The sequence below is a fragment of the Aptenodytes patagonicus genome, chromosome 6 (genome assembly GCF_965638725.1).
Source record: "Aptenodytes patagonicus chromosome 6, bAptPat1.pri.cur, whole genome shotgun sequence".
NCBI classification, from domain to species: Eukaryota; Metazoa; Chordata; class Aves; order Sphenisciformes; family Spheniscidae; genus Aptenodytes; species Aptenodytes patagonicus.
Window position 1 is genome coordinate 67,290,481 of NC_134954.1, and position 27,663 is coordinate 67,318,143.

Sequence of the window (27,663 nt, forward strand, 5' to 3'; positions counted from 1 at the left end):
CAAAGATAGTAGGCTTTTATATCTAGTCTGGTCACATTCCTGCTAGACAAGGGATATATGTTCAAAGTACTGAACACAATTACTGGCACAATATTCAGCAAAACCACACATGCTTTATGATTTAATATGTAATATTATATGAGCTTTTAATAAACTGTGCAAAAACAGGAATAGGATGAATATGGGAATAAAAAAATGTGGAGAATTTTTGAAACAATCAGGCAAGATTTAATAATACCAAGACAGAGGGTAACAGAATAAGCATTAAGGACCTGAAATTACAGCTGCAAGCATATCCCATTGCAGCAACAGGTAATGCCAACAAAGTGTGTTAAACTAGTCTATCTGACAAAAATTATTTATAGAAGAATTATATATGATACAGAGTGAATGTGGTATTTTGTGATTATCCCTCCTTACTAACACATGATCCACATCAAAAGAAATACACATTTTCTGCTGAAAATTCTAGCTGTTCTGCTGCCAATTTTTCTTTTAAAATACTCATTTGTTAACACTTGCACGTACACTCAGGATCATGCGGTAAGAGAAAGCCACAGTTAGCACATTCTGTGATGTTTTTCTGACATTTTCTGTAAAAAATACTCGTGACTAAAGATTTCGGTAGCTACTGATATGATTTATAATCCCTTGAAGTTTCACAGGATAGCAGTCTTAAAAAAAGTGTTTTAAACCTCTCTTCCTTTCTCCCTCTCCTTTTCTTTATAGCAGTCTAGGAACCCAGCCCTTAGGAGAGAAGTCTGGCTGGTTGCATCAAAATTAAAGCTTTCATGGTGCATTAATGTGTCTTGGAGGGCATAGATTACTGTACAACTGAGATAAAATTAAACATCTTGGTCCAGGGATGTTCAACAGTTTCATTTTAGATGACATAAAGTACAGATACTGTTTTTATCTCTCAAACAGCCTGCTCTGGTACAGCCCTTTGCCCTGTTTTTCACCACACACATCCACTCCTACGCAACACAACAGTAGTGGACAGACGTTGGATGGGTGAAGCACGTGGGCTAAAGCAGACCAAAACTTCAGTTGACTGATGTGAGGTCAGAGGGGCAGGGACATGGGGGTCTCTCTGCATCACTGCTGGTGCGGACCAAACCAACCATTTACACTCCTGAGAACCTCTGTGATGCAGCCCGACCTAACTTACCAGACATAACACAAAAGTAATTAAACACATTTCAAAGCCTGCTATCTACAGGAGATGGGACTGCATGAGCCTCCAAGCATAAAATTTATGACACTACATAAGGAAAAATCACAATAATGTGAATATTTGGTTTTGAAAAGGTGAAGACAGGTAAAATAATGAAGACTGCAGAAAATTAAGTTGGGTAGTTTTACTGATCCCTTCTCAGAATATAAAAATACTTGCCACAGATCAGAGAGGCAGCAAATCAGCCTCCCAGCACCATTAGTGCCGATCTGTCCCGGCAAGGAACAGAAATGGCTGTATGGAAAAGGCCTTGTAACACAGGGAGACCGGCCAACCTGCTGGGGAAACCTGACATCTTTCCTCAAAAAGTTTCAGGTGATTTTGGTTGACTATACTGAGGTTATCTTCTCCTCTGCCTTGTAAGCAGCAGTTGTTTATAAACTGCATCGCCTCTGTTTCAGTGCAGCACTGCTCTTGTCAACCCTAGACACATTTCCTCCTATTCAGCCTTCCTAAATTTCACTGATACATGTAGCAAGTGTAACCCAGTGATAAGATTAGTGGTTAGAGTCCATTAAACATTTCTTGAAAACAACCTTTAACCAAGCTAATGAACTTCCAGTTCCACCTAGATTTATAATTTACATACTCAAAAATCCTATCTGACTATATGTTAGAGCATAGAGATTTCTATTTCCCTTCCCAGCAGATTCTGGCATAATATCAGAGCGAAGTAAAAGATTAAAAATAGAAAATTATATTGTATCATATTGTTGCTCCATTGCAGGATGAAAGCAATGAAAATGTCAGTTTCTGCAGAAAAACTTGTTACATATTTGCAACTGGTAAGGTAACTTGCACTTTTTGCTTCACCAAAAGCAGCTGAAAACAGTAGCTAACTTACAGGCAGGAGTGATTTATAATGTGTTGTAGTGCCAGACTGTCAGCTGACCCTCGTAGAAATACTTTATCTACACCTGAGGCTTGGCACCTCTTCTCCCACTTCATCTCTCCTCAAACGGCTCACAGACCACATTTTTCATGCTCTCCTGCTTTTCTCCTGTTGCTGCTGACAGGAACAAAAAGATGCAGTGCCAGCCAGGTTTTTTTTAGGTTCGAGTTTCAGAAAATGTTGTAGTAATTCCTATATGGTACTGACATATAAGTGCAGAGAGTAAAAATCTTGTATATTGATAATCCTGGTTAGTTATCATGAAAGAGTAGTCTGGTGATATGCAATCATTAAAGGATTCCCCCGTATGTCTTATGTGTCTGTATTACTTCTCTTTGGGCTTCGACTTTGGCTACTCTAGGAGCACACAGAAGGTAAGAAAATGGCTTAACTGGGACAAACTGAGAGCCCAGAGACGGACCAGTTTGAGGAGCAACGTGGGGCTCAGCAGGGACATAGCCCTGCTGCCCCACACCACAGGGAATGGTCCTCATGTCATGAAGCAGACCCAGCATGGCACATCATTCACAAAACAGGATTTCAGCCCCTGCGAAATGAAGTTGTAGATGTTTCCTCTTCAAAACCCATTTGCTGAGAAAGAGCACTGGTCTGGCTGGTCCTCAGAAGATTGAAGCCTCTGGGTGGCAACTGAATGCTTCTTCCCACAAGCTCTAAAGGGATGGCAAAAGTTCAAGGAAAACTTTTTTCCTAATATACTCCATTAGCTAGCTGTAGGTAGTCCCTCACTCCATGCATAATTTTGATTTCTCACTCTTCTCAAGTACCTTAGGAAGCCCAGATTTCCCTCCTGAAGCAAGACCTTCAAAGGAAAGCACTGAAAATACCTTAGTAATTTATACATCCATTTCTTGACTTTTTCCAGCAAGCCCATCCATCACTGTTTCTCCATTTTGCCTGGCAGGTGCAATAGGGGCGCAGAGTGTAATATCATTGCTGACCACAGCAAAATAGAGAGTATCTGGGTACCTTTAATTGTGCTATTCTAAAATTACTTTCATGCTATGACATGTTCTTTGCATTTCAAAGCAAAGCATCCATATTTTAAGTAAAATTAAGTACATGCTTCTAAGGGTTGCACCAAGGGCATTTCTTCAAGCAATTTACAGACAGTTGCAGCTTTGACTCCAGATAAGCACTTTTTTCTTTCTTGAAATGCTTAACTAAGAGGATGAGTTATACTAGTCACTTAACTCAGTGCTGTTCTTTATCTGGCTCCCACTTTTGGTTTAGATCAATACTGAATGCCGCAAGACAAAAGGAAGATAATCAGATTGTTATTTTGCATTACTTGGCCTACATGATAATGCCATTCAACTGCATCTAGGAAAATCTTTTTGCTTATATGCATTACGACTCTGCACATAAATTAGTACTGTCTCCCTTGCCAGACAGCTCCCTATAAACATCTACAAAGCTATGTTTGAAGGACACATTGTTCTTTAAAACTTCACCCTGTAGTAACACCTACTAGAACCTTGACAATAGTTAAGCTACTTCTATAATTAGATGATGTCTGTTTTCTTGCAAATGCCTCTCTCTGAGTCTATACATAGGACATCCCTGGAGTAAACCTGCTGTTTAAACATGCCTGTAGGGTCATTTTATATGCTTCAGGGTTTCATGGTTGGCCTCCAGCTGATGCCCCAGAAGGACACGGGTCTCCTGTAGGTACCGCGTCATACATGCCAACCAAAGGGGTATTTCAGATACCCAGGGCTAACCTAAATGACACTGAATACCCATGTCTAGGCAGCTCGATCCTACCCCTGTTGTCTTTGATGGCAAAGTCTTCAGGAGCAGGGACCATCTCTTTCTATTTTCATGTGCAGTGCCTGTTACTGTGGAGTCCTACATCTAACCTGAATGGCGTCTACCTGTGTTGCTACAATAAGGCACACTAACCAGTGATTCCTATTTAAATTAGACAGCTGTCAATATAATGTTGTTATATTACATACGTATTTATATATAACAAACATCAGTACTGCTTAAACACATCTGAGTCAAGAGGCAGCCGGGCTCAGTGAAGGCTTTGGGCTGGAGGAGACAGAAGAGGAGAAAGAGTAGTATATGTAGCTCAGTAGTATTTTTGGCCTCACCATCAATCCACTTATAATCTTCATAAATCACTTTCCTCTCTGTATGTATATTTTCTTTGCCATTTTTTTCTGTTTAGCATGAAGATACAGACTGTCTATTTTGGAGTGCCCTTGTGGACAGGAGAAATTATTGACTTGGGCTAAAAAATAACAGTAACCTGAAAAAATTAATATCCTGGGCTTTTCCTTCTGACGTGAAATAATGAGTATGAGGAAACTCCTCCAAACCCTCAAATTTTCAGGTGGTTTCCCAGAAAGTCATAAACTGTTTTAGTCAAAACCAGGCCCAAACTCACTGACAGTTGGCAACTTCTAGAAAGTTCACGGTGAACTAAATTTGAGGCTCTGTTATGAAAACCTGTTTTAAAAAAAGCACGATAAGAATCCATAGAGCCTTAAGTTCATTTTGTATCAGATTGAATTAAAGTATCTCAGTAATTAAAGACATGAAAGTTGTAATCACTAACAACAGCCTTCCACAGAGCGCCGCGGGGGTGGCAATGGTGTGAGCCACCTCTCTTCTCTGCGAGCAGATCAGCCTGGGACAAAAAAATGCAATTTCCACCACAAATTCCTCGTCGAACTCTAATGCATTATTTGCATATATTCAAACGCTGGGGGGATTTGTGTGCCCACCGTTTCTGTCTGCATTACTCATGCATAAGCAGATATTCCAGAGCACAGTTTTGCAGTATCTGTTGAGGCTGTAAATGCAGGCACCTTTCTAATTAATAGGTTATTAAAGATTATGCATATGTCATTATTAATCAGCTTAAGAAATGTGCCTTCAATTCTGCCTCCCTGGACAGCTACTCAGTAGTAACACAGGACCGCCCCAAAACATGTCCATTACAGCCATGGCTGTATTAGCTGCTTCTACACAAATCCTGTTGCTGTTGAAAATTTTTGCTACTTCTGATGGAATATTTCAACCATCTGCATTTCACTGCATATACTGATACAGCGCTAAGCAGCGTAGGGGGTTCCTCCTTTTCCAAAAATAACCTACATGAATTTTCTTATCACAGAAGAGCAAACTCCAGGTCAATGCACAGGTGCTCATTTTTTCAAGTTTTCTTAGACTTTATTTACTTCTCAAATAAACCAGTTCATTTACTGTACACCAAGAATGAGACCAGGGCTCTTCGACTGACACCCAACAGACAGAGACAACACGTGGCTGCACGGGGTTGCAGCGCGATGTGGTGGGTTGGCTGAAGTTAATACAGCTGGAGGGAGCACCAGCAACTGCTCCTGTCATAAATCTACTTGGGCCATCTTGAGTAGCCAGCTGAATGGAAAAAATTAGACCAAATTCATCCAATACTGATGTTAATTCCTCATTGGACGCTGGAAAATACGTTATTTTTAGAAGAGGAATTTTAAGTGTTGTTTCTAGCTTTTTAAGTCTCCAGTTTCTGATGAGAAACTAACCAAAAATATCTTCAGGGCTGCAATGGGATTGAATCTAAAGAAAACATCATTTTTATCTCCAAGAAAAGTCCTCAGAGAGGCTCCCATGAGGTGACTGTATTTGTGAACAGTGCTGTAAGGCAGTAACGAGAGTTTCAGAAGTCAGATTCAGAAACTTCCGACAGTCCCAGACTGAGGAAGGAAAATGTCAGTCTTTTAATACTTTGTAAAGCACTACCATTTTATGGTATTTTGAATTTGTTTTGAATCTTTAATGTCAACACTAGCTGCTTCACCCACTGCACATTTTATCACCATTTTCAGTAAAATAAACTTTAATAAGACTGTCTTTTCTTTAAAAGGTACTTGGCATTTTCAAAGCTCCAGAGAGGTTTTTTTGCCTGCAACCTTTCTGCTCCTCTTCTGGCAAGGCCTGGAAGCCTTCTGCTGCTCACCTGTTTAATCCTACAAACTGTAACAAATTAGGGGGATGGAAAGAGAATGAGTATTTATTTGTTTACTCTTAAAATGTCTCAACATCCCCCATTGCTTTAAGTTGGGGGGGCAGGCTGTCACGTTTGAGTTACAAAACCAGCTTTGAGATTTCTTATTCCTTATAAAGCAAAAAGTTTAATCTTTACAGCATTTTAATCTCTAAGTCTTCAAAAATGTAAAGTTTACAGACTACTCTTACCTTAAAGTCTTATTAGAATAATCTATGCTCAAAACAAATGCTGTTTTTCTCCCACGTGATTTTCTCTGCATACCTATATTTACATCGTATTTTATCCTTCTTCCAGGTCAACAGATAAGCAGAAGTTTTTGGAGTCACATTATTCTGAATGCAGAAGCAGCACATGGGGGATCACTAATGAAGCAAATGCTAGTCAGTCTTCCCTGGCCTTATATCAGCTTAAAGGCTAAAAGAGAAGGCAATATTGAACCTGTCAGCTGGATCATGTAAAGTGTTTTAGACTCAAGACAAATTCTGTTGCATTTAATTCCTATGTATAAGACTGTATATAGACAACAAATTCTTTGCCAAATTATTCTTCATTTCTTGGGTTTTTTTCCAAGAATTCGTTAAATTATTCTTAAATTTGAGCTGGAACTATTCTGAAATAATAACATTTTCTAAAGTCTTCACTTGGTTACCAAAATCAGCTGTTCCTGATCATCAACTTCACACCACAATCTGAATCTTTACATCAGTATTAGCATGTGAAATTTGACCTCAGTTCAACACAAAGAGCTTGCAAAATATGACAGTATATGGCTGTGCAAAGCATGAGTACTTCTACTTGAAGTTCCATTTCTATTTTAGAGAAAAGCAGAAAACTTGCAGTTCTAAAGGTAAGATTAAATGCAAAATATGCAAGTGCTCTGAAAATATTTTTCATTAAAATCTATCTTAAACTTCCCCCTCCCCCTTAAATATCTTTAAATCTAGACAAGTTGAGAAATACTGCTTATTCTTTGGACCTTCAGGACCCTCAGATGAGACAAACCAGCAATTTTTCTTTCAAATGTTGTTCCTTCATGCATGGTAGAACCCAGTGGAATAGTACTTGCCTACATGCAGTGTAAAAGCTTGCATCATTTTTTAAATTTTTTATATTTTTGGGGCATATGCCCTATCAGGAGAAGGAAGCCACGACACATGCTGACTCTCTGACTGCTTCATCGTGTTAGCTCTGCTGTTTCATACCACAGCCAATAACCCTGAATCTGAGAAGGTTTTTCCATCCACAGAGAAGATGGTCTTGCTATAAAATGCTACAGCTCCTTCTAGAAAATGTAGAGAGGTGCATCAGTTAAGTATATTTTTATATTGTTAATTTATAGGGAATTTTATATTGTAACATCTGGGTAAAAAGGCAGGGAGGGACGGAGAGAGGGAGGGACGGAGGGAGTCTATTGCCACATAAGAGGGAAGTCTCTTAGCAATTTCTACTATATGAACTCTTGAGCTGAAGGAGTAGTTTTCATTTCTGAAGATTTTTTATTTAGAAACAACAAAAAGCCAAAAACATCAAGCCACAGCTCTACACCACCTTTGATATGACCTCTGTTTTTCAGACTAATTTAGCCTTCTGTAAGACTATGTCTAGAATTTGCATTGCAGAAAATTTAAATAACCCGGAACATCAAGGAAACATTTTCTGTGTCTCAGAGAAATATCTGATGTAGAAACTTTAGTTTGTTTATGAACTGGCAAACCTATATAAAGGATTTAGGATGTTATAGCGACAGATTTGGACACTAACACATATCTAAGAAACAGTCTGGCTTCAAAGTACAACACAGAAGCTTCTATTTATAAATTTTTAACTGAAGTATTATTACAAAAATGAGAAAATCTCCTTTATTTTATTTCCTAAGGAATTTCTTTGGAACAAAACAACTCACTGAAATGAGCGACTTCTTAACTCTCACAGATATGGGGGGCTTTAACATAAACATCTGTTTTAGAAAGGCTTCTGCAAATTTCCAGTTTAGCAACACATGACATGACATTTGAGTCCATTAGTTCCTTCACAGAGCTTGTGGCTACACCTTCAGGTCTGCCCCATCGCTATCCCAGACTCCAAGGCGGCCTTTTCCAGCCGTGCAAGAAACGTCCTCAGGGGCCAGGAGTCCATGGTGGGGGTTCCAGCTCTATCGCTCCCTGCCCACACGAACACCGCTGTTGGCATTACGGTTTTAGCTGCAGCTGTAAATGCCCTTTCCAACTCTCTCAAAAGACCTATCTTGGGTCCCTTCCAGCCCTAGGAGACCTCCAGAGGAGACCTCAGCCAGAGGACAGGTAAATGTCATCAGCTGCTCTTTAAGGGGCTGAAGGTCTTGCTCGCTCATGGGAATTACCCCTTCTCCATAGACACCTCGCTAGCTGCCTGCCCCTCTGGCTGGCAGACCTGGTTGCCCCACCAGCACACGTCTACAGAAGCAAGATCTTCTCTCTTCCCCTGCCTGTGCTGGTCCTCCATTTTCACAGTGACACTTCGTTATAGCAAAAGTGCCTGATCTTCTTTTAACCAACAAAATCTTCATCAAAATGACTGTTGCAGCATTGAATGTCTGTTAGGTCACTAACTACTAAAATGTTATTGGATCGGAAACCTGAAGTGAATCTCACAGTAATTACATAAAATTTAGAAGCTGGCATTAAAATTGACATAATCATTGGCAGGCTACTAGTCTTAATTGTCCACGAGCCACCTACTCAAATAGGATTAAGGAGGAGAAGATCAGTGGGAGTTGCCTATCATCACACTAAATCATAAAGTCACCCATTATTTTTTGTTAATTTAAAGTGCTTAAACATTCAAGAAGTCTTTCTGCCATAGCAGAGAGACCATCTAAGCTTGCTCTCAGTGTAGTCATTAACACTGCAATCACATGTTTTCAAAAAAAGTTTTGAAATCAAGTAGCGAAGGGTACAAACCCATGGTCAGATGTGATCCCGTTCCAGCAGCTGTCAGAGTCACCACACATCAGCTGAGCCGGTGTAACCTTCTGTGTGTTCCTACCCAGCCCTGATTAACTGAGCTCACCAGAGCGCAAAAAAGTCGCTGTGCAGCACCTTCCCCCTCCCAGCGTGGTGTCGTGAGGCTGCTGTGCGGCAAAAGGCAACGCAAAGCAGCTGCGGTGCAGCCTTGCTATTGAAACATGAGAAAAATCCAGACAGACTTGAACTTCCCTTTCAAACATAAACTTCTTCTGAGCATACGCATAGCAAAACTGTTATTACTCTGGTTATTAGTAGTTATTTATCAATTACACTCAGCATCTGCAGCAGATTTCAACAATTACTCCAGTTTTACTATTTGATTCCATCCACATTTCATCAGCATGCTACTACAGCATGCATTATACATGCTGTATATTCCTCCAGCATGTTCGGTATTCTACAAAGAAATGATGTATCCAATAAGCCCTAGAGTCAGCCTCAAGAAAGTTGTACTATCAAGGTGCCTAATAAGATCATTTGATACATGTTGATTACACTCAGCAACAGCAGCTTTCATTTGGTCAGGCAACTTGGATCATATCTCGCCTTCAGGGAAAGAAGGGCAAAATCTTTGTAAGTCACCACTAAATATAAAGGTACATTATTAAGAAACATAACTCAAACTCCTTCAGCAGAGACGGAGCCAGACAGATTTTCCAGCTCTGTGGCATTTCTCACTGAAAGACAAGCAAGTCAATCAAATGTGGTTGGACAGGGAAGATTTTCATCAGGTGTCTTGCTTATTTTTGAATCCCTACTCCGTTCTTCACACAGCAATGAAGATCATAACTACATCAGTTCATTACTTCGGCAACGCAAAGATAATTAAAAATTATTCATACTAGTATTCCTTATATACAGAATATATTTCCTCCAAATTTTAGATCATTCTATCTCTTTAGGAAAGGTGAATAGAAGTAATATAAATCCTGGCTGAAAGTCAAAAAAACAAACAGTACTTTGAACACAGAACTGCCACAGTCATTTTTTTTGTTCATCTTCAAGAAAACTAGGCATAAATGCTAAAGATTATTCAATGGGATACTGTTTTTTAAAAACACAAGCCATAAAAAGTATCTAGGGAAATAAAGCGAAATAATCTGGATTGCCAAAACCATTATTGATGAAGACCAAAAATAAATTAAAATGGGAAATTAGAAGAAAGTGGTAATTTGAAAGTGGAACGTTTATAAGCAAGTCTCAACACAGTAGTAAATGAGAAGTACGTGATCCCAAAGGGCATTTGTTCCAGCTTCTCCCGCGCACAAATACTGCACTTCCACCGCTGCCCCGGCGGAGCTCCCTGCTCTTGCTAAGGAATGCAAATAGGAGGAAACTGAGCCAGGAGCGACTCTTCCCTCCTGGCTGCTGTGCCACTGGCAAAGGGACGTAGCTGGTGATATTGTGGGTAACAGGAACAGGGAGAAGTACATTAACAGCATCATTCTACACCTTGTCTGAGAGCCTAAGGCTGACCTATAGCTCATAGGATACCTCAAAATTTGGCAGCAAATATTAAATTCTAGATGAAGCTTTAGAGGCCATTCAAGTTCAGACTTTGGAGTCTTTTTGATATACTTTGCCCACCAATGGTCCTTCCATGTTCAGGTATGATTTATCTTAGAGGCAGTTGCCTTACTTAAATAACATAATTGTATTTTAACGTAAGAATTCAGAACTCACCTATCCGGTGACTCTGTCCTCTTAAAAATGAATGGGACTTTTGCCACTTTGTCTTAAAAAACAACAAGAGTGGGGTTTCGGAGACCGATCATATAAAGAGGTGCAACGCTCCTTCTCTGGGTCACATTGTTCAGGCCATTTCTACTGTGAGCAAAGAGACTCTAAGTCAGATACACACAGTGTAAGAGGACAAAGTCATTATTTATTGGCTAATACACACAACAGATAACTAGAATGAATGAGCAATTATGCTAAGGATTAAAAAGCTCTCCACCCGGATGAGACACCTGATGAGTCTCTGCTGCCCAGGGAGTTGTCATTTGGTGGAAAGGATGGGTCGAAATAGGGCAATCCTTCATTTTGCTGAGTTTCCATCTTCTGATTCTCTTTTTTCTTAGGGTTTTTACAAACTGTTATGTCAGTACTTTTCCTCTTGAATATTGTCGTATTTCAGCTGGGTATTGAAAAGGGATAGGAATCCTCACAGTCTCATCATCTTTAACACTAATTCCTCAGCAGCCTTACACAAGACATTTAAGTTTCCTTTGCCTCAGTGCCCATCGTAAAGGGGAATTAATAGCGTTTAATTGTTCATCATGTTGGCATGTGGCAAGAATTTGACCATTTCTTAATGTGTTTTTTGAAAATGTAAATTGTCACCTACAGAAAATTTTAAATATCACAGACCTGACTCAGGAAAACACGTGCAAGAAAACCTCTGAAAAGAAGAACTTTTGATTAAATAATGATTGTGGGATTAAGTCTGCTACTAAAAAGATAAAACCAGTTTGTTATCAAGCTTTTGTAGCCATCAATGTTCTCCATAAATCATAATGAATAAATTAGTTACATAAAATAATACTGAATTTAGAAGATGTATCAGTGTAATCTTAGTATTACTTACTATCTTCATTTTCTTGGAAACTTTTTGTCATCTTCTTTTAAGCATCATTTTGAGAAAACACTGAGAATCAGAAATTTAATATTTTCAAGCAAGCCCCCTTACTGAAAACAGTTACAGTATTTTCTCTCTTTTCCTCCCGTTTTCTTCTGAAAGCTTCATCAGCTCAGCTCATTACCACTGCCTTTTGATCTACGTGAGAGTTCTCCACTGGAAGTAGGATGAAAAATACATGAAAAAGAGAAAAAGTTAGCACAAAGTAAGGTACAATGCCACAAGACACAAATTCTTCCATCCCTTCCAGGCTGCCTCTAGTTAGCTGGGAGGGGGTATTATTGACAACCCTGCTGCCGTTGCTGGTACTTTTAATTTTCACCTTTTTCTACTCTGTGAAGTAAGTAAGACTATTTTACAACAGAGCTCTACCTTAGCTGCATCTTGAAAACTCCCAGCTGTCTCTGCTGCTGATGGCATTTAGCCACTGGTTGGCATACAAGGACTTTGATGCTTCCACAAATAATACCTTTGGCATAAAACCATCTTCAGCCTTAGAGGTAGAGGGTGATCAGTTCCAGCCTGGATATTTTCTTGGAAACTAAAACTATCAAAGATAATGATTTAAAAAAAAGTTGTTTGCATGGTATACAGTGAATCAATACTCTGCAGGACTGGGCTTACTAATAAAACAAATATGTAGGGGCCCTGATTTCTCACTCCGTTATGCATTAAGATGGCTTATAATTGATTAGTGATGTATATGGTCTCAACATTTTACTTTTACTGAACATTTTCACATTACAATGCCCAGAAATATTTCCATTATAAGTCTTTAATGGCAGAAATAGATTGTATCCATCTTATAGTGACTGGCATCTGCTATGCCTTACTCCGTGTCAGAGGGGGTAGTCATTACTGTTCAAGAACACCAACCTTAATAGACAGACAGCCAAGAGAACCTACACTTTAAATCGAAAAACTGCCATCCAGCCTTTTCCCTGTATAGATTTACAATTCGCATTTATCTTTTTACTCTTCCAATATGCAACTTCTCTGAGATATTTCCTCTAAAACATTTTATTGTTTGTTTACAGTAATTTAGCTACTTTATCAACCACTAAGATGATATATTTACTCAGCTACTTCATCTGGAACATGTTTTCTTTTATGTCTATTAATCTACATTGCACTTTCTACAGGAGAATTGTAGCTATTCAATAATTTAAACTTTGACATTATGAGACTTTGTGAAACATTCATAGTACCATTCTGGAGAACTCTTACATTACCACATACTACTCTAAATATTCTATTCCAGTAGGTATTCAACATTTTAATTTAAAAAGTTAAAATAGAAATGCTAATTGTGTAAGTGTGCGTGATCACACAGGTCATCATTAGAAGCAATTATTAAATAGAAGCCAAAATTTGTGCTAAACTGTAATGTTAGTAATTTCACTCCTTTGCTCTAAATCTAGAAATCATTAAAGACTGATCTGCGAGGTTTCAGATACATACTGTCTGCTTTCTCCACAGTAACAGCATAGAAGAAATACTGGAAAATAATGAGCACATTGCATTGCTCTTCAAAAAATAACTGACCTGAGCAAGAAGGCTTGAGAATTGTTAAATGTTTTTAAAAATTCTGTACCATAAAAAATAAAATTCTGTCCAAAAACCACTGTATCAGTTGCAGGCACTCTTCCAAAATCTTGCAATGCATTTTTTCTGCAGTGTGTGCAGCATTCATCAAATGAGAGTATACATACTTTTTTGATTACAGTATAAAATTGAAACATAAAAATCTTGAATCTCAAATGTTTTCTTCATTCAAATTCATTCTTTTTTATTTCCATGGCATGCAACCCATGCCAGCTTTATTTTGTAGGGCTTCTTACATAAAGTACTCAGAGGGTGACACAGGCAGAAAAAAACATGTTTATAAATCTTTCTCAACCTGAGAAATAAGTTTTTGAAAATCCTGCAATGATTATTTTTTTCTTTATCAGAATTTGGTGCTAAATGATTTTCAGCTTTAGATCGGGAGCTATAAAAATGTGCTTCAGGAGGAAAGGGGATAAACTGGTTGAAACTTAAAAGCTTTTTCAACTATTCCACTTAAAAATGCAAATATGCTCCATAAAAGCTGGTTTAATTACAGAAATCTTCTTAGGTACGGTGACCCAAATTCTCTATTGGCCCAGTTCTCTTCCAGCATCAGGAAAGTTACTTCAGCAAGCAATTTTATGCATAACGCTCATTCTGAACACCGCCTGAGACTATAAATACATTTATATTGTGCAGCGTCAATCCAGTACAAAAATTACTAGGAACACAAGGCCAGGTAGAGACCAAGTCTCTCACTTCCAAAGCTATCACATAAAATAGATAAGGGCTCCCGTATTATCTCTTACGCCCTGACATGGTTCCCCACCACCTGACTTTCGCAAGTTGGCAGGGCTCAGCTGAACCCTTGACTCAGACCCCCGCAACTGCAACCCCACCAGCCTTCGGCCGGCGCTTTGGCTACACAAACAGCTTGATTCAACGTGTCTGAAGCTCAATCCAAATTTAACTTGTCTGCCTCAGGATTGCTACAGCGACCCTACAGAATTTCAAGCCAACATGTATGACAAGAAACAACTGAAAAATCCAAAATGCTTACAGAAGGAGAGGAAAACAAAAAAAAAAGGCAGTTTAGTTATATTCATGAAACACATCTCTTTCACAGCATAACCACCAAGTCAATTACTTGGTATTTAGTACTAGATGTTGAAAACCACAGCTGCCCACCGATAACCAAGGGGTCTAAATGCAATGGTCATCTAAAATTATTTTTCCTCATTCCTTAAGAGTTCGCAGATCTGAGCACTGCTTGGTATCATAATTCTGATGATGCTGGTAAGGTTATTTGAAACTATGATATATTGCCAAAGAGCTCAAATCTTAAAATGGCATCGGTTGCTTGATGGGTTTCTTCACTAAACGTGACCTCACTTGGGATGCAACTAGTGTCGCCAGAGACTTCTGTAAATCACAGAGGGGAAAGAAGCATCCAGAGAATTTGGGAAACATTTAGAGAGGAGCAAATACTGTAAAAATAGAAAACCACCAATATTTCCTTAATTATTTTATGGATTTGTTTTCGCTGAGCTTTTGTTTGCCCTCTGCAAATATTTGCATAATCAAGTTTCAGAGACACTAATGTTCCCAGAAAAAACCTTACAGCTGTAGAATTATAAAACTGAGATTTTTCCAACTCCAGACTAAATCTATAAAAAAAAATGTACTCATGGATCTAAACTGAGATTTTACTGAAGGCAACTGCGAGGAACTCACAGCTCAAAAATTATCACAGGGAAAGAGAGTCATGGGTAGGATGTATCTGGTCTTTAAACGGACAAATCCCTGGTTGTATTGACTTCCAGAAGTCAGATACTTCTGCGTGCAAAATTAGTTGAAATATTGTAGGAGCACAGTCCTATCACCTCAGGGTTGAAAGCAAAAATCAAACCAAGTCTAACAGGTGCACACACAAGCAAGATACGTGTGATGTGTCATCAACAGACATGCCTCCTGAGGTCACCAGAGTAGCTCTGAGGGATCCACTTTTCTTCCTCTTCTTGTTACTCAGCCTTTTTCTGCCACATGTCATCCTTTCTCTTCTTCCTCCCTTTTACCCCAAAAATACTGCTGCCCCAGGCTTGGCTAAGCACAGCAACACAGGGACTAAGCCAGAGTCGATTCCCTCCGGTCTGTCCAGCAGCTGGACATAATCTCATTTTATGCCATGGTCATTCACTTGCTCATGACCCTCCCATGCAAACAACCTACAAAGACTCACACCCAGAAGGAAAGGCAGAGCCCTTGCAGTATAGCACAAAGGGAAAGAAAGGGAGAGGCCTCAGCTCCCCTTGCCACAGTGCAAAGGTTACTCTGACCTTCGGGCGAGCTGGGTCAGCGTGGAAAGTCAGCAGAAAGTTTCCTCCCACCTCCGAAAGAGAAACAGTTAAGCAAAAGAGTTTGCCTTAATTACACAGAAAAGCTCAACGTAAAGAGGAGCAGGATCTCTCCCTGGATGTTACCGCCAGAGGTAACAGAGCTTATGAGCCTACCCCAAACTCCAATTTTCCAGTTTTTAGCTCCAGCCATTAGACATTGTGTCCCGTACAAAAAAAGGTCAACTAAGTAACTATTGATATGTGTATAAATTACAGCAGGAAAGCCTTTAGTCAATCACCCCAGCACTGCTAAGATGCTTTTATGGGTTTGGATTAGCAAGAGAGGGGGGAAAAGGATCCTTACAAGCAGCAGAAACTAATACGTCCCACAGGGGGCCAACACAGAAGCACAGCAATTTCCTTCCAACCTCACGGAGGAGCAAGGTTAGGACAGGGATTCAATAAACAGACTGTCGTGCTGCCCAGCGCCACACACGCTGGATTTGCTTGTATAGGTAAAATGTGAGTGATGGGAAAGCTCAAAAGCTTTGGTAGTTTGATTCCTTTCAGCGTTCAGGAGCTGCAATGGTAATCTCAAAACATGTCCAAACTTATTTATACTGACAACAGGCAAACAGGTTAAAGAAAAGAAAAAAAGTCTCCTCCCTTCCCTGTATTTATCCAAAAAGCTAAAGTAAGCCCAAAGTCTTCCCTGCTGTTCAGTGGGACCAGCCTCGGTTCAGGTTTTAGGACGCCAGGTTGCGTGTGCTCATAAACAGCCCGTAGTGTTGAACGTGGAGGGAACAACGCGTGCCGATGCTCCCGCGGTGCGCGCAGAGATGGGGACACGGCAAAGCCAGACCCACCGCAGCCAGAAAGCGATGCCAGCAACCGCCCGAGCCCGAGGTGGCAGCGGGGCTGGGCAAGGGGCTGGATGGGCCATCGGGGAGGGGGCACTGGGTCTCGTGCCTGCTCCCCTCCTCTAGCCAGTAAGAAGAAATAAAGGAAAACAGAGGCAGGTTTTGGCTCTCAGTTATCACGCACAAGGAATTACAAAAGCTATTTTTTAACTTGATGCTTATGTCTGCAGGTCATCTCTGCAGCATATATGAAGAGAAATGTTCGTGGCATTAATCCCGTGCTGGCAGACAGATGTGGCTTTCAAGCTGAGTAAGTGTTTAATGCTCTAAAGGGAAGGGAAAAAAAGATTTCTTTTAGATAAATTGCTTAATTGGGAAGTCAGGAATTCTCCTGCCTAAGCAATTGATTTTACAAATGAAAAAAACTTTATTTCAAAATGTAAACCTGCTATTCATCTATAATATCCAGCAAAAACTAAGCAAAGGAATAGACACTCGCCTTTACACTGCTAAAACCACAACTTTAAAAACATCAATAAGGCTAATAAACCTATATATATATATATATAAAGTTTCTTCATGCCTTGACTGTTGTACTGAAGAGTAAATCCAGAGTCGCATGCACCGAGTTGCCAGATCACTGACTGATCATTTCCCACAATGGCAGGGGATGAGGAAACGGGGTCCCCGGAGGGGCACTCAGCCCTCACCACTGACATCTAACGGTTTGGGAGACCAGCTTCCCTTAAGCTTAATGGACTTTGGTGTATTGAATCGCACAGCATTGGAGATCTCAGAGCAAAGCTGCGGTACCTTCCCCTGCCCGGGAAATTCCCCCTTACGCAGGAGCATGAATGGAGCATTTACTGCCACCAGTGCAACCGCCGGGCACAGGCGCCTGCCCCCACTTTCGCCTTCCCCCATGAAGAACCTTCAGCAGGTCTCGGTTTCATCAGCACAGAAAATGTTTGCGTCTCACTTACCCACAGGGTGAGAAAACTCTCTACCTACCGCACCTACAGATGAAAACCAGGGCTCTCTGATGAACAACCACAGGACACATCGCCAGCCAGGGACTTCCCCTCGGGCAAAGCACAATTAGCGCAAAGGAGAATTAGGATCACTGAAGGGGTCAGACATGGCGCTTGCCCAGGAGTCAGCAGCAGGAGGAGGAACAGGATTACCACCTTAAAGAACAGGCTCACCTTCGAAGACAAAGTTCATCTTTTTAATGATATAAACTTTAAAGCAAATTTGATATTAAGTGCTAGAATGTCGTAACTTTCTCACGCTATAGGAAAATAAAACAACCTAAGTGTCATCCTTTAGTATAATAGCATCAATTTTTCCGTGCTTAGCAACCCGCTAAGCACCTCCGACGTTCGCTACTGTAAATCACAGGAGCTTGCACACTTTTGCTACGCAAATACTTTTAATTTTGATTTCTCCATAACTGTGTTAACATAAAAATTCTTAGAAATCTGTGAGCAGAAATGTCACTGGATTACTATATCTGACATCTCTTACTTACAAATGTAGCTCAGGTTTTACAAGAAATAATAGGCTTATTATTATTATTGGAATATTCATTTTTATAAGCTACATCAATTAAAACATTACAGAGTAAGTTTAAAACAACTTACAATTTTGAAGAGACTAAGAATTTAACACCTACATACTGTGATTGCCTGTCACAGTGCTAAAACATTATTGCAGAGGTAGCTAAATTTGGGCAAAGCTTACTGAAATATTATGTTTGTATATTTCCAAAACAGTTTATAAAGGGGGAAAAAAATGTATAATTATTGCCATAACTTTTCCAATAAACTCACGGTTTTGACTTTTGTTGTTACTGTTTCTATGTTACTACACAAATCAAGGGACGTAGTTGTAACTAACCCTGTATTTATATTTTTCTAGGTTTCTTCCCCCTATTACCTAACTCTAATAAACTAAATAAAGCTAGGTGTAGAAAGCCTATGTAACGTGAGCAAAGCATTGGGTTTTTGCCCAGCATGAAGTCTGTGAACACTGCGCTACCCTGCTTCTAGGGGGCCATACTGAGATAACATTGCAAACCTCACCGCTGACACCGCAACAGAAGTACAGTATCTCTGTCTCCTGGTTTCTCTTTAAGGCAGTGACTTTCTACAACAATTTTAGTGTGACTGGCCAGATCTAGCAACGTCATCTAATCTAACAGCCAATATCCCTAGTAACCTCTTTTTAGCTCAAGCTAAAATACAATACTCCTTCCTAATCTTTCTTGACTTGCCAGCTGCCTTTTCACAGTCAGTCGTGCTCTGAGATCCCGTCTTCCCCTGACTCACTTATCTGCCTTCTCCTGCCAAGCTGCCGTCACCACCTCGAGGCGTCCTTCAGATATCACCTCTGTTTCCTTCTCAACTTTCTGTAAAACTTCCACAGGGCTCGCCCTCCACATCCTTTTCCCTTGGTAAGGTCACACACAAACTCAAACTGAACAGCCGTCTCTCTGTTGTGGAGTCACAAACCGGTTCAGTTCCAGCCTCCCTCTTTCCAAACTAAAATTTCAGATTATTTTTCTGATATATCCTCAGGGAAGAGGTCAGCAGCTCAAGACCAGCATCATTAACACTAAGCTTTAAACATCCTTTGACTCTATCCCGCTTCCCTTGAGGCCCCTGGATGGCACCAGCATCCTCCCTCTTTCTGGCACTCCTGATCTGGGGATGAGACCCATTAGATGCCCACAGCACCCGCCCACCATTCAGCCTGTTAGCTGGTGCTCCCTGTGCCGTCAACACTGAGAAATGCGCATTTTACAGCACAATTCACTCAAACTATTTTACTGGTTAAATTTAGTATGAAATAAATTACACCCTCATCTGCAGCAGTTTCATTAACTTCACAGCCTAGGACTGTGGAGAGTCTTTAACTAAGCTGATGACTCTGATTCTAGGTGTTGCCTTCCCCTAGGTACCTTGGGTTGGCGTATATTGCTGTGATTCATTCTTAACTCCATTCACAGTGTAACGAACCTGCGTGTCTAATTCTGTTTCTTTGAAACAAAGAGCCCTTGAGGCATTCTGCCACTATCAGGTGCCTCATTTTTAGGAATCATAGATGTTAATCTGTAGGTGCGTAGATGATTCTTTGCTTCCGGCACATACTGCCAGTAACATCGGGTGTTGTCAACACTTGAGAAGTCAAAGTCACTGATCCAAAAAACTGTCAAATGATTAACACAGCACAATCACTAACCTGGATGTTGCATAATTTAACATTTATAATTCAATTTGAGGACCTCAGATAAAAATCTTTAAACATGAAAGGTCCTAAATAAATTCCAAAACAACATTCAGTTGGAGGACAGCATGCAAGTCTTACCATGCTAAGTTTAAGAATGAAATAGTGAACAAAATAAGCACAAAATTATCTTTACATGTGTTTAGTAAAACAGTTTTGGATTAAAGAATGAGACAGATTAAATTCCTCATGATGTGGTATCCTTTCAGGAAAGTGTTATCTAACTCTCACAGACCTATATCTTAAGTGGCTCCAAAGAGAATCAAACTTAATGCCGTATTTCTTAAAGTAATGATCTGCAGTAGGAAAATTTTTATATGATTACAATCCAGGAAAGTACTAACCTATTATTAAATGTAATTTATCATAACGTTCATGCATATTTGTGTATATTAGTTTTAAAGTACTGCCTTCTAAATTCCTACCATTATCGTTCAATTGAAAGCTATAAATTGCTTATGTATTAGAATAGACTGGTATGCGTGTGGCTATATATGTTATATATATAAAATCTATACTGCAGAATCAGTATATATACTTAAACATGTAGAAGTACCCAGCGTTTATGCTTTTTGCTAATTGCTTTTAAGTTTTTGTGAAAAGAGCAAGGAATTAAGAATGGTAAGTTTTGAGGGCATATTAACCATTTGTACGTGCAAGGAAGAGCCAACAAACGTAACCCACCAGCAAGTTCGCGGCAGGCAATGGAACCACGTTCCCCTGCGAGGAACGACCCCGATGATTGCTTCCGTCTCTGCTGAGGAGTGCTGGGCAACTGCTGCTGGGACGCGCTGTGCCCGAGCATCGGACCTATGCTGATGCTGTACCACTCCTTACAGCATAAACTTGGGATTTGATAGCATCTCTTCCCCTTTCTCGCTTTCTTTTTTTTAATAGCACTGTGGGGTTTTTTTTACTAGTGCTGGTTTTGTTCCAATTGGTACCAATTGAAAGTCACCTAAATAAAACTAATCTTGATGTTACCTTTGACAGAGAGCAATTGTTTCTTCATAGACTGGAAGGGGAAAATATAAGTATTTCAAATGTTTCTTTCCTCATTCCTGCAGCTTTTTAATTTGTAACCGTGCATCTTCTTACGATGAAGGAAGGGTTGTTTTTAAAAGGAAAAGGCACTGGTTATTCTCTGGTAATACAGACACTGGCAAGGAGACTGAAACAATACAGAAAGGTAATATGTGGAAATGGTAAGATTTACAAGTTGTGATTAGTTCTTCAAATTTCCACCTAGAGACCTCCAGCTCGTTCTCCCCATACATATGTAAGTGTCAGCGTGGCTGTATTTTTGGTCTGCAAAATACTAATAAATCACACCAGCAACTCCACTCAACCCAAATGTGATCAAAACCAGTTTACCAGAATGGAAGAAAAGCAACTGCAGATGATGAGACTGCAAAAGAGCCCAAAATGCTTTCAGGGAACACGACTCAAAGCATTTCCATCATGCTTTAAGCCAGCCTCTCTGATTAGTGCTATGATCACTTTTGGTGTCCTGTAACGGGTCACTACGCTCCTTCAAGACAGAGTCTCAAGAACAGGATAAGCACGAGGGTGTTGTACCTCTGCTCAGCATTTACGAAAATAAAAGTATTTACTTTGTTCTAAACGTGCATTTTGAGATGGTCACGTCCAGAGGCATGACAGCAACCTGCCTTCCCCCTCGCCAGCCTGCCTCCAGCCTCCACTGCCACCGCTGCACTGTGCTTCCCCAGAGCTGTGGATCCTCACGTGGCAACACAAACGTGTTTCCACATGGCACAGCAGTGCTCTAATCATCTAATGCCTTAAACAAAATACCGTGCAAACCTATTAGTTTTAAATGCATCACTTTTCCTTTTTTTTTTTTTTTTTGCATATTTATTTGCTGCCATAGACTGCCTTCCTAACAATGACACAGCACTGTATTACTTGTGCCCTTTGTTATGTATTATCCCGGATAATTAATAATTGAACACTCACTGGATTATCTGTTAGTGGCTTGGTTTTGATGTAATGAATTTCAGAAACACTGTTCTCATTTTAAGGGATTTATTTCCCAAACAGCTGGTAGATTTGAATGATTCCCATACCTGCACAAAGCCTGTTTTGTGCACACCCTGTGGGCATTTAAAGATCTAACTACCTGAAGTTTCAACCTGCAAAGTATTAGCAAGCAGCCTTTATGAACAGGGACAGCTACATATTAGTCTCTCTTCAGGAGGAGGTGCCTGTACAGCAGTTTCCAGGAGCAGGCAGATGTTTCCTGCTAAGATGTAAGTTTGGTGTAAAAATCTTAGTTGCTGTAAAGACACAAGTAAGTCCACGGGGAACACAACAAACCCCCTTTAAATATGTGCTCCTCGACCTAACTGTAAATAACAAAACTATTAGTAAACCACTATTCATCAATTAGTGAGTGTTAAAACACTACTACCATAAACCTGAAATGTAAAAATTCCTGATGCTGTCCCTGGATACTGATGAAACTTGCTGCAGAATTTTTGCTAAGGACCTATCTGCACTTGCCTTTTATAGTTTACAATCTAAAAGCTAATGAATAAATAAAAGTGAAAGGAAGGCAGGGAAGAAGAAAGAGTAGAGTAAAAGGGTATAACATACATATTATATTACACAATAATTACATGCTTCTGAAATGCCAATCAGTAACTCCTTCCACGATCCAGCTCACAGTCAGATCAATATTAGGTTGATAACAACAGGGAGTCATGATCTGGTAGAGAGTGTTTTATTATTAAAGAACGTAGAAAGCCACAGAAATATTAGCTTAACTCCTCTTTTTTCTTTTTTTTTTAAGTGCAAATTGTAGTCCCGACTGTGTTAAGAGCAAGACGTAAGTATTTCTGTTCCGCGGTCCCCGTAATTTCAGTACAAATGTTGGGTTTGAAAGAATTTATAATGGCAGACCCTAGCCAGCCAAGATAGTAATTCTTTTCTATTTCTGGGTTGTGGGTTTTTTTGGTTTTTTCCTCCAAACAAGGCAAACAATGTTTTAACAGACTTTGTCTCTGTTGGGGGAAAAAAAGAAAATTTAAAAAGCACTTGGCCATCAGTGCAACATGGAAGTGCACAACAACAGAGTGCTTCCCTTGGAAGAGCTAATTTACTTGCCGTGTTGACAAGATGAGCCAAGAGTGTGAAGAATAAAACCAGGTTCACTGCCCTGGGGGGGGTTCCTGAAGTTGAGGCTGTAATGATACAGAAATAATGCAGGTATTTAACATTCCCAGCTAGACCCTAAAAGTTTTTGTTACAGATGTCAGAGTGAAAAATCGTTATTCATAGTAGTGTCAGCAAGGTGGTAAGATTTGCAATCATTTCAGAAAAGCTGTAAAAAGGCTTAGAGGTAAAAGAAGGCTTTATTAAGCAATTTTGCATTTTATCCAAGGGGTTTGGTATCTTTGGGCTTTTTTTTCTTGATTTATATTAGATTTCCTCTGTCAACTTGTTTCTCCGTCACCAAAACTACGTTGGATGGCAGTACACTCAGTTCTCAGTGCTCATGGATGCAAAAAGTTGCGCCCTTCCCTCAACAAAGAAGGATGTGAGAAAGGGACGGGATGTCCCTACGTCCGGGCACCAGCCCTCCTGCAGTCCCAGGGTGATTCAGAGCAGGAACTGTCACGGATACAGTTTGCACGATTCAACTTACTGGACCAGTGGATCATTCTACTTTTTGTTATGGATTCAAAAGTTTATGCTGCGTTACAGAGCAGTGAGTAGCTGATCCAAAAAACATTGAGAAGTAACGTTACATTGATCGTAACACACAGGAGCTGAGATGTCATGGGTTCGTGTGTTGGAGAGAAACACAAAGTATAACAAAAAGAAAAAAGAGGGGGTTTATAGATCTTACTCCAGTAGGTGTGACGTTTTCCTGTAACCTTTTTTCTTGAATCTTCAGAATTGCTGGAACTAACACCGTTTCTTGGCAAGTTATGATTATGCAATTTATATTTGTCTGGTCACTAATGACGTATTTTCAAAGTAATTTCCAATACAAGGTCCTCATTACCATAGGGCAGTTACTGCTCGTCTACGGTCATACATACTTTTTCATGGAGTATCCATTTGCCTAGCATGGAAGCACTTGAAACTATTTATAAAGCACATTTTACACCTGACACATTGAATTAAGAGCAAAAAAATGAGACAGTTTTCTAATGGCATCAGTATTACTGTGTTGGTTGTAAAATGTACTCACGTCTAGAAGGCTCTGATTCATGTTCTCTCTTTTTGAAGACTATTGACTCGTCTGGGTCTTTTTTTTTTTAATGGCATATTGATATTGGTTGTTGTTGTTGTTTTGGCTTAGAAATCCAGTCAAATGAATTTAATAAATGTTGCTGTCGGTGAAAAATTAGCACTGGCTGTCCCAAATGTAAGAGGGAAATACTTCCCAGAGCAAGTACCACACTGCTCTCTGTTCTCTGGTACTTTCAGAGATGGACCTAGAGAGGATGAAATGGTTTTAAGCAATTTAATATATGCTGACTCTTTGAAGTGGGCCAGGGCAATTGTAATTCATCACTTCCCGTGACCTTGCCCATTTGAGCATGAACTAACCGGCCGTTTATGGTGTGATGGATACAGTTACGCGTTACACAACTGGTCGTCAGAGCCACAGGTCAATCCCCACCTCGTCCCCGAGCCTACAGATATTCTGCGTTACTGATTATACACTGCGAAGTGTAATGCAGCCTATATAAAAACGACAGTGCTAATAGAAGATTTATACCTTTAATCCCCTCCTGCCTCAGCTCTAAGTCATGATTTTTATTTGCAGCACTAACCGGATAAAGCCCAACTGACAATTTGCTAACACGATGTGCAGTTCAGCTGCTCCTTCTGAGAAGACAAACAAACCCCAAACCCTCCAACTTTGCCTGCAAACGGAGCCAAGCCCCAGCAGCTCTCCTCACCCTGCACGAACCTGCGCACAGCCTCGCACTGGGCGATCCTGAGTCACCGACAGCGAAGCACTGAAGTGAACTTTTCAGGCTTTCCCATCATTTTATGAAACAAAATAGCTGGTGTAAAATTTCTTGATGTTGTTTTTTCAGAACTAAGAATCAATAATCAAATGCTGTCACTGACTGCATTGTTATTTTATTTCAGGAAAAAAAAACCCCACTTATTTCTGCAGAGATACTTCCCAGTGAATACAAATCTGTTTAGGGATTTCATTTTATCACTGTAGAGAGCAGTAACTCGGCTAGAAAGTAGTTTTCGATCAATACAAAGGCAGGATCGTGTCAGAGGCTGGGGAAGAAGGCAGTCAAGGAGAGAGCCCGCTATTCCCCTGGGGTCTTCCCCCACCATCATCCCCAACGCCCAGCCACAGCACCCACACACATCTCTCACGCGTGAGGACAACAAAACCAGCAAACACGCAGCCTCGTATCTTCCTGGATCGTTCCGACCGGGCAACGGCAAAATCATGACGAACGAGTCAATTTTACACTGTCTTCTTCAACCACAGCCTTTAACCATACCGTTACTACAGAGCAATGATTCGGGAGCCAACAACAGCTCCGTGCCCGGCAGCCACCTCCTCCGGGGCAAACTTTTGGAAGAGACCCGCGAAGGGATCTGGGGGCGGCGCGGCCGACAGCAGCGGAGCACCGGTCCCGCACCGGTCCCGCACCGGTCCCGCACCGGTCCCGCAGCGGCGCTGCCCGGGAGACGCGCAGCGCACGGGGAAACCAGCGGGCGAAGTTGTCAGCAACGCGCCCCCCGCCCCGCGCCCTCTTCGGCGCTTCGCCCTGACCTAGAGCAAACTTTCCCCGGGCCCGGCACGGTTCCTCCCCGCGCCGCCGACAGGTAAGAGGGCGCAGAGCCGGCAGCTCCGCGCTCCCCCGCCGACGGGCCGGGTGAACCCCGCAGCCGCTGCCGCCCGCCCCGCCCGAGCCCGGCGGTGCCCGGGCGCCGGCCCTACCTTGACGGCTCGGGAGGACTGGCACTGGACGTGGTGGGACACCGTCGCCGTCTGGTTCATGTTGCCGCCGCCGCGGCGCGCACCGGCACCGGCACCGGCACCGGCTCCGGCGGCGCGGCGGGCTGCGGGCTGCGGCGCCGGGCGGGCACGGGGCGCCCGCGGCTCCCGGCCCCTCCGAGCGGCCGGGGGGCTCCGGCTCCGGCTGCGGCTCCGGCTGCGGCGGCGGCTCCGCACCCCGGGGCGCCGCGACAGCTCCGCCCGGCGGGGGCCGCCCGCCCGCTCCGCCCCGCCCGGCACCGCCCCGCGCCGCCCGCCGGGGCCGGGGCCGGGGCCGAGCCGGGGCCGGGGCCGGGTCGCGCCCAGCCGATGCGCGCCGCCCTCGCCCCCGGGGCTGGGGAGCAGAGCCCGAGCGAGATCAGCCCCCCTCTGTGAAAGCCAAGCCCCGCAGTGCTCTTAGCCGAAATGAATAAGAAAGTTTATGCCGGCTGCTTTTTCCTTCTTGTTCCCCGGCGTTTTTTTCCTTTCTCCGTTCCCCGTTCCCTTCTGCCACCTCTTCCCTCGGTTCTAAAACGACTCCAGCCCGCTGCGGTAGCGGGATACAGGCGTTATTACATAACACCGGTACCAGACACAAGCATCAGCCCCACGGCCACTGCCGGCGCACACGGGATTTCCGAAACCTCTGGGCTTTGTTAAGTACTGCAACAGCTCCACGCTTCCCCATAGATCAGAAGAAATGCAGCTCTGATTAGACTTTTACCCAAACAACTTTTTGTGGGTTTGTTTGTGGTACAGTCTAAAAAACTTTCCCCTCCGGACTCATGAAAACGACTTGCCAGAAACATGTGAAATGCTCTTTCCACGGGCCCAGCCCAGAGCCGGTATCAAAGCCGGAGGATTTGGGGATGGAAGCTGGTAAGCTCTGTGAGCAGATTGTGACACCTCAGGCTGATAATGAGCAAGCAATGTTTTATATATACATAACATTCTTAAATGATCTCTTACTTTAGAGAAACCTCCCAGTAAAACGACATAGTGTGCCACACACCAAGGCGTTCCTGGGGCGTCTTTGAAGGGTGCGTGAAACTGCAGCCGGGGCAGGTAAAGTGGGTTCAGGAGGAAGCAAAGAAGAAAAAGGACAGACTAGAGCCAGAAGCCATGGCACAAATCTCCCAAAGAAACTGCTGATTTGGAGTCTCTCACTGCATGAGACTCCAGCTTCAGGCATCTTTGAAGCATCTGTTCTTTCAAGAGGGAGGCTGTTGAGCGCTATTTGATACCATATCAAAAGCTACACTCCTAGCGCAGGAAGCTATTGCTCAAAAATAAAATGGCTTTTAAAAATTCAGGCCCCAGGTTGAGCTCGTTCTCTAGTTCTGTCTCCCGGTTTTCCTCCCTACCCCCCTTTTTTTTTAAGTAATTTGAGGAAACTGTACAAAGCATGTGTCCAAAAAACAGGAATGCAAGAAAACAAAAAGAAGTTTTGCTAAGACTTCGAGCTGTTCTTAGAGCGGCATGAAGAAACGCCAGGCAGGCACTCATCTCTGCCAAGCACCTGCCCAGAGGCGCCTACGTTCAGGCCTGGAGGTGCGAGTCAAAGGTCCAGCTCACTCTGCAAGGGAGGGACAAGCAAAGGGAGAAGGCTGAGAGCTTGCTGTGCTTACAGCTCAGCAGGTACTCCAGGAGGACCATAGGGACCTTGAGCTGTGCTTGTAAATCTCATCGTGACTTCAGATGTCCACCTGAGCTTTCTTAAGCGGCGTTCATTTTCATAAGATTTGAATTTCCTGGAAGGAAATCTGCTTTAAATCATCTCAAACCCGCTATCTCCAAAGTCAAAATTCATTTTGCATGACTTACTTAACTT

General features: G+C 41.8%; 1 protein-coding gene across 1 annotated transcript in view; it reads right to left on the reverse strand.

Annotated features, from left to right (window-relative positions):
* The window catches only part of DPP10 (dipeptidyl peptidase like 10), a 586,192-nt gene extending 560,310 nt beyond the window's left edge, over window positions 1-25,882 (reverse strand). The window contains exon 1 of the mRNA XM_076343054.1: window positions 25,797-25,882. Coding sequence (XP_076199169.1) covers window positions 25,797-25,856 — 60 coding nt within the window. The 5' untranslated portion in view covers window positions 25,857-25,882. The remainder of the gene's footprint in view (window positions 1-25,796) is intronic.
* Between the last annotated feature and the right edge of the window lie 1,781 nt (window positions 25,883-27,663).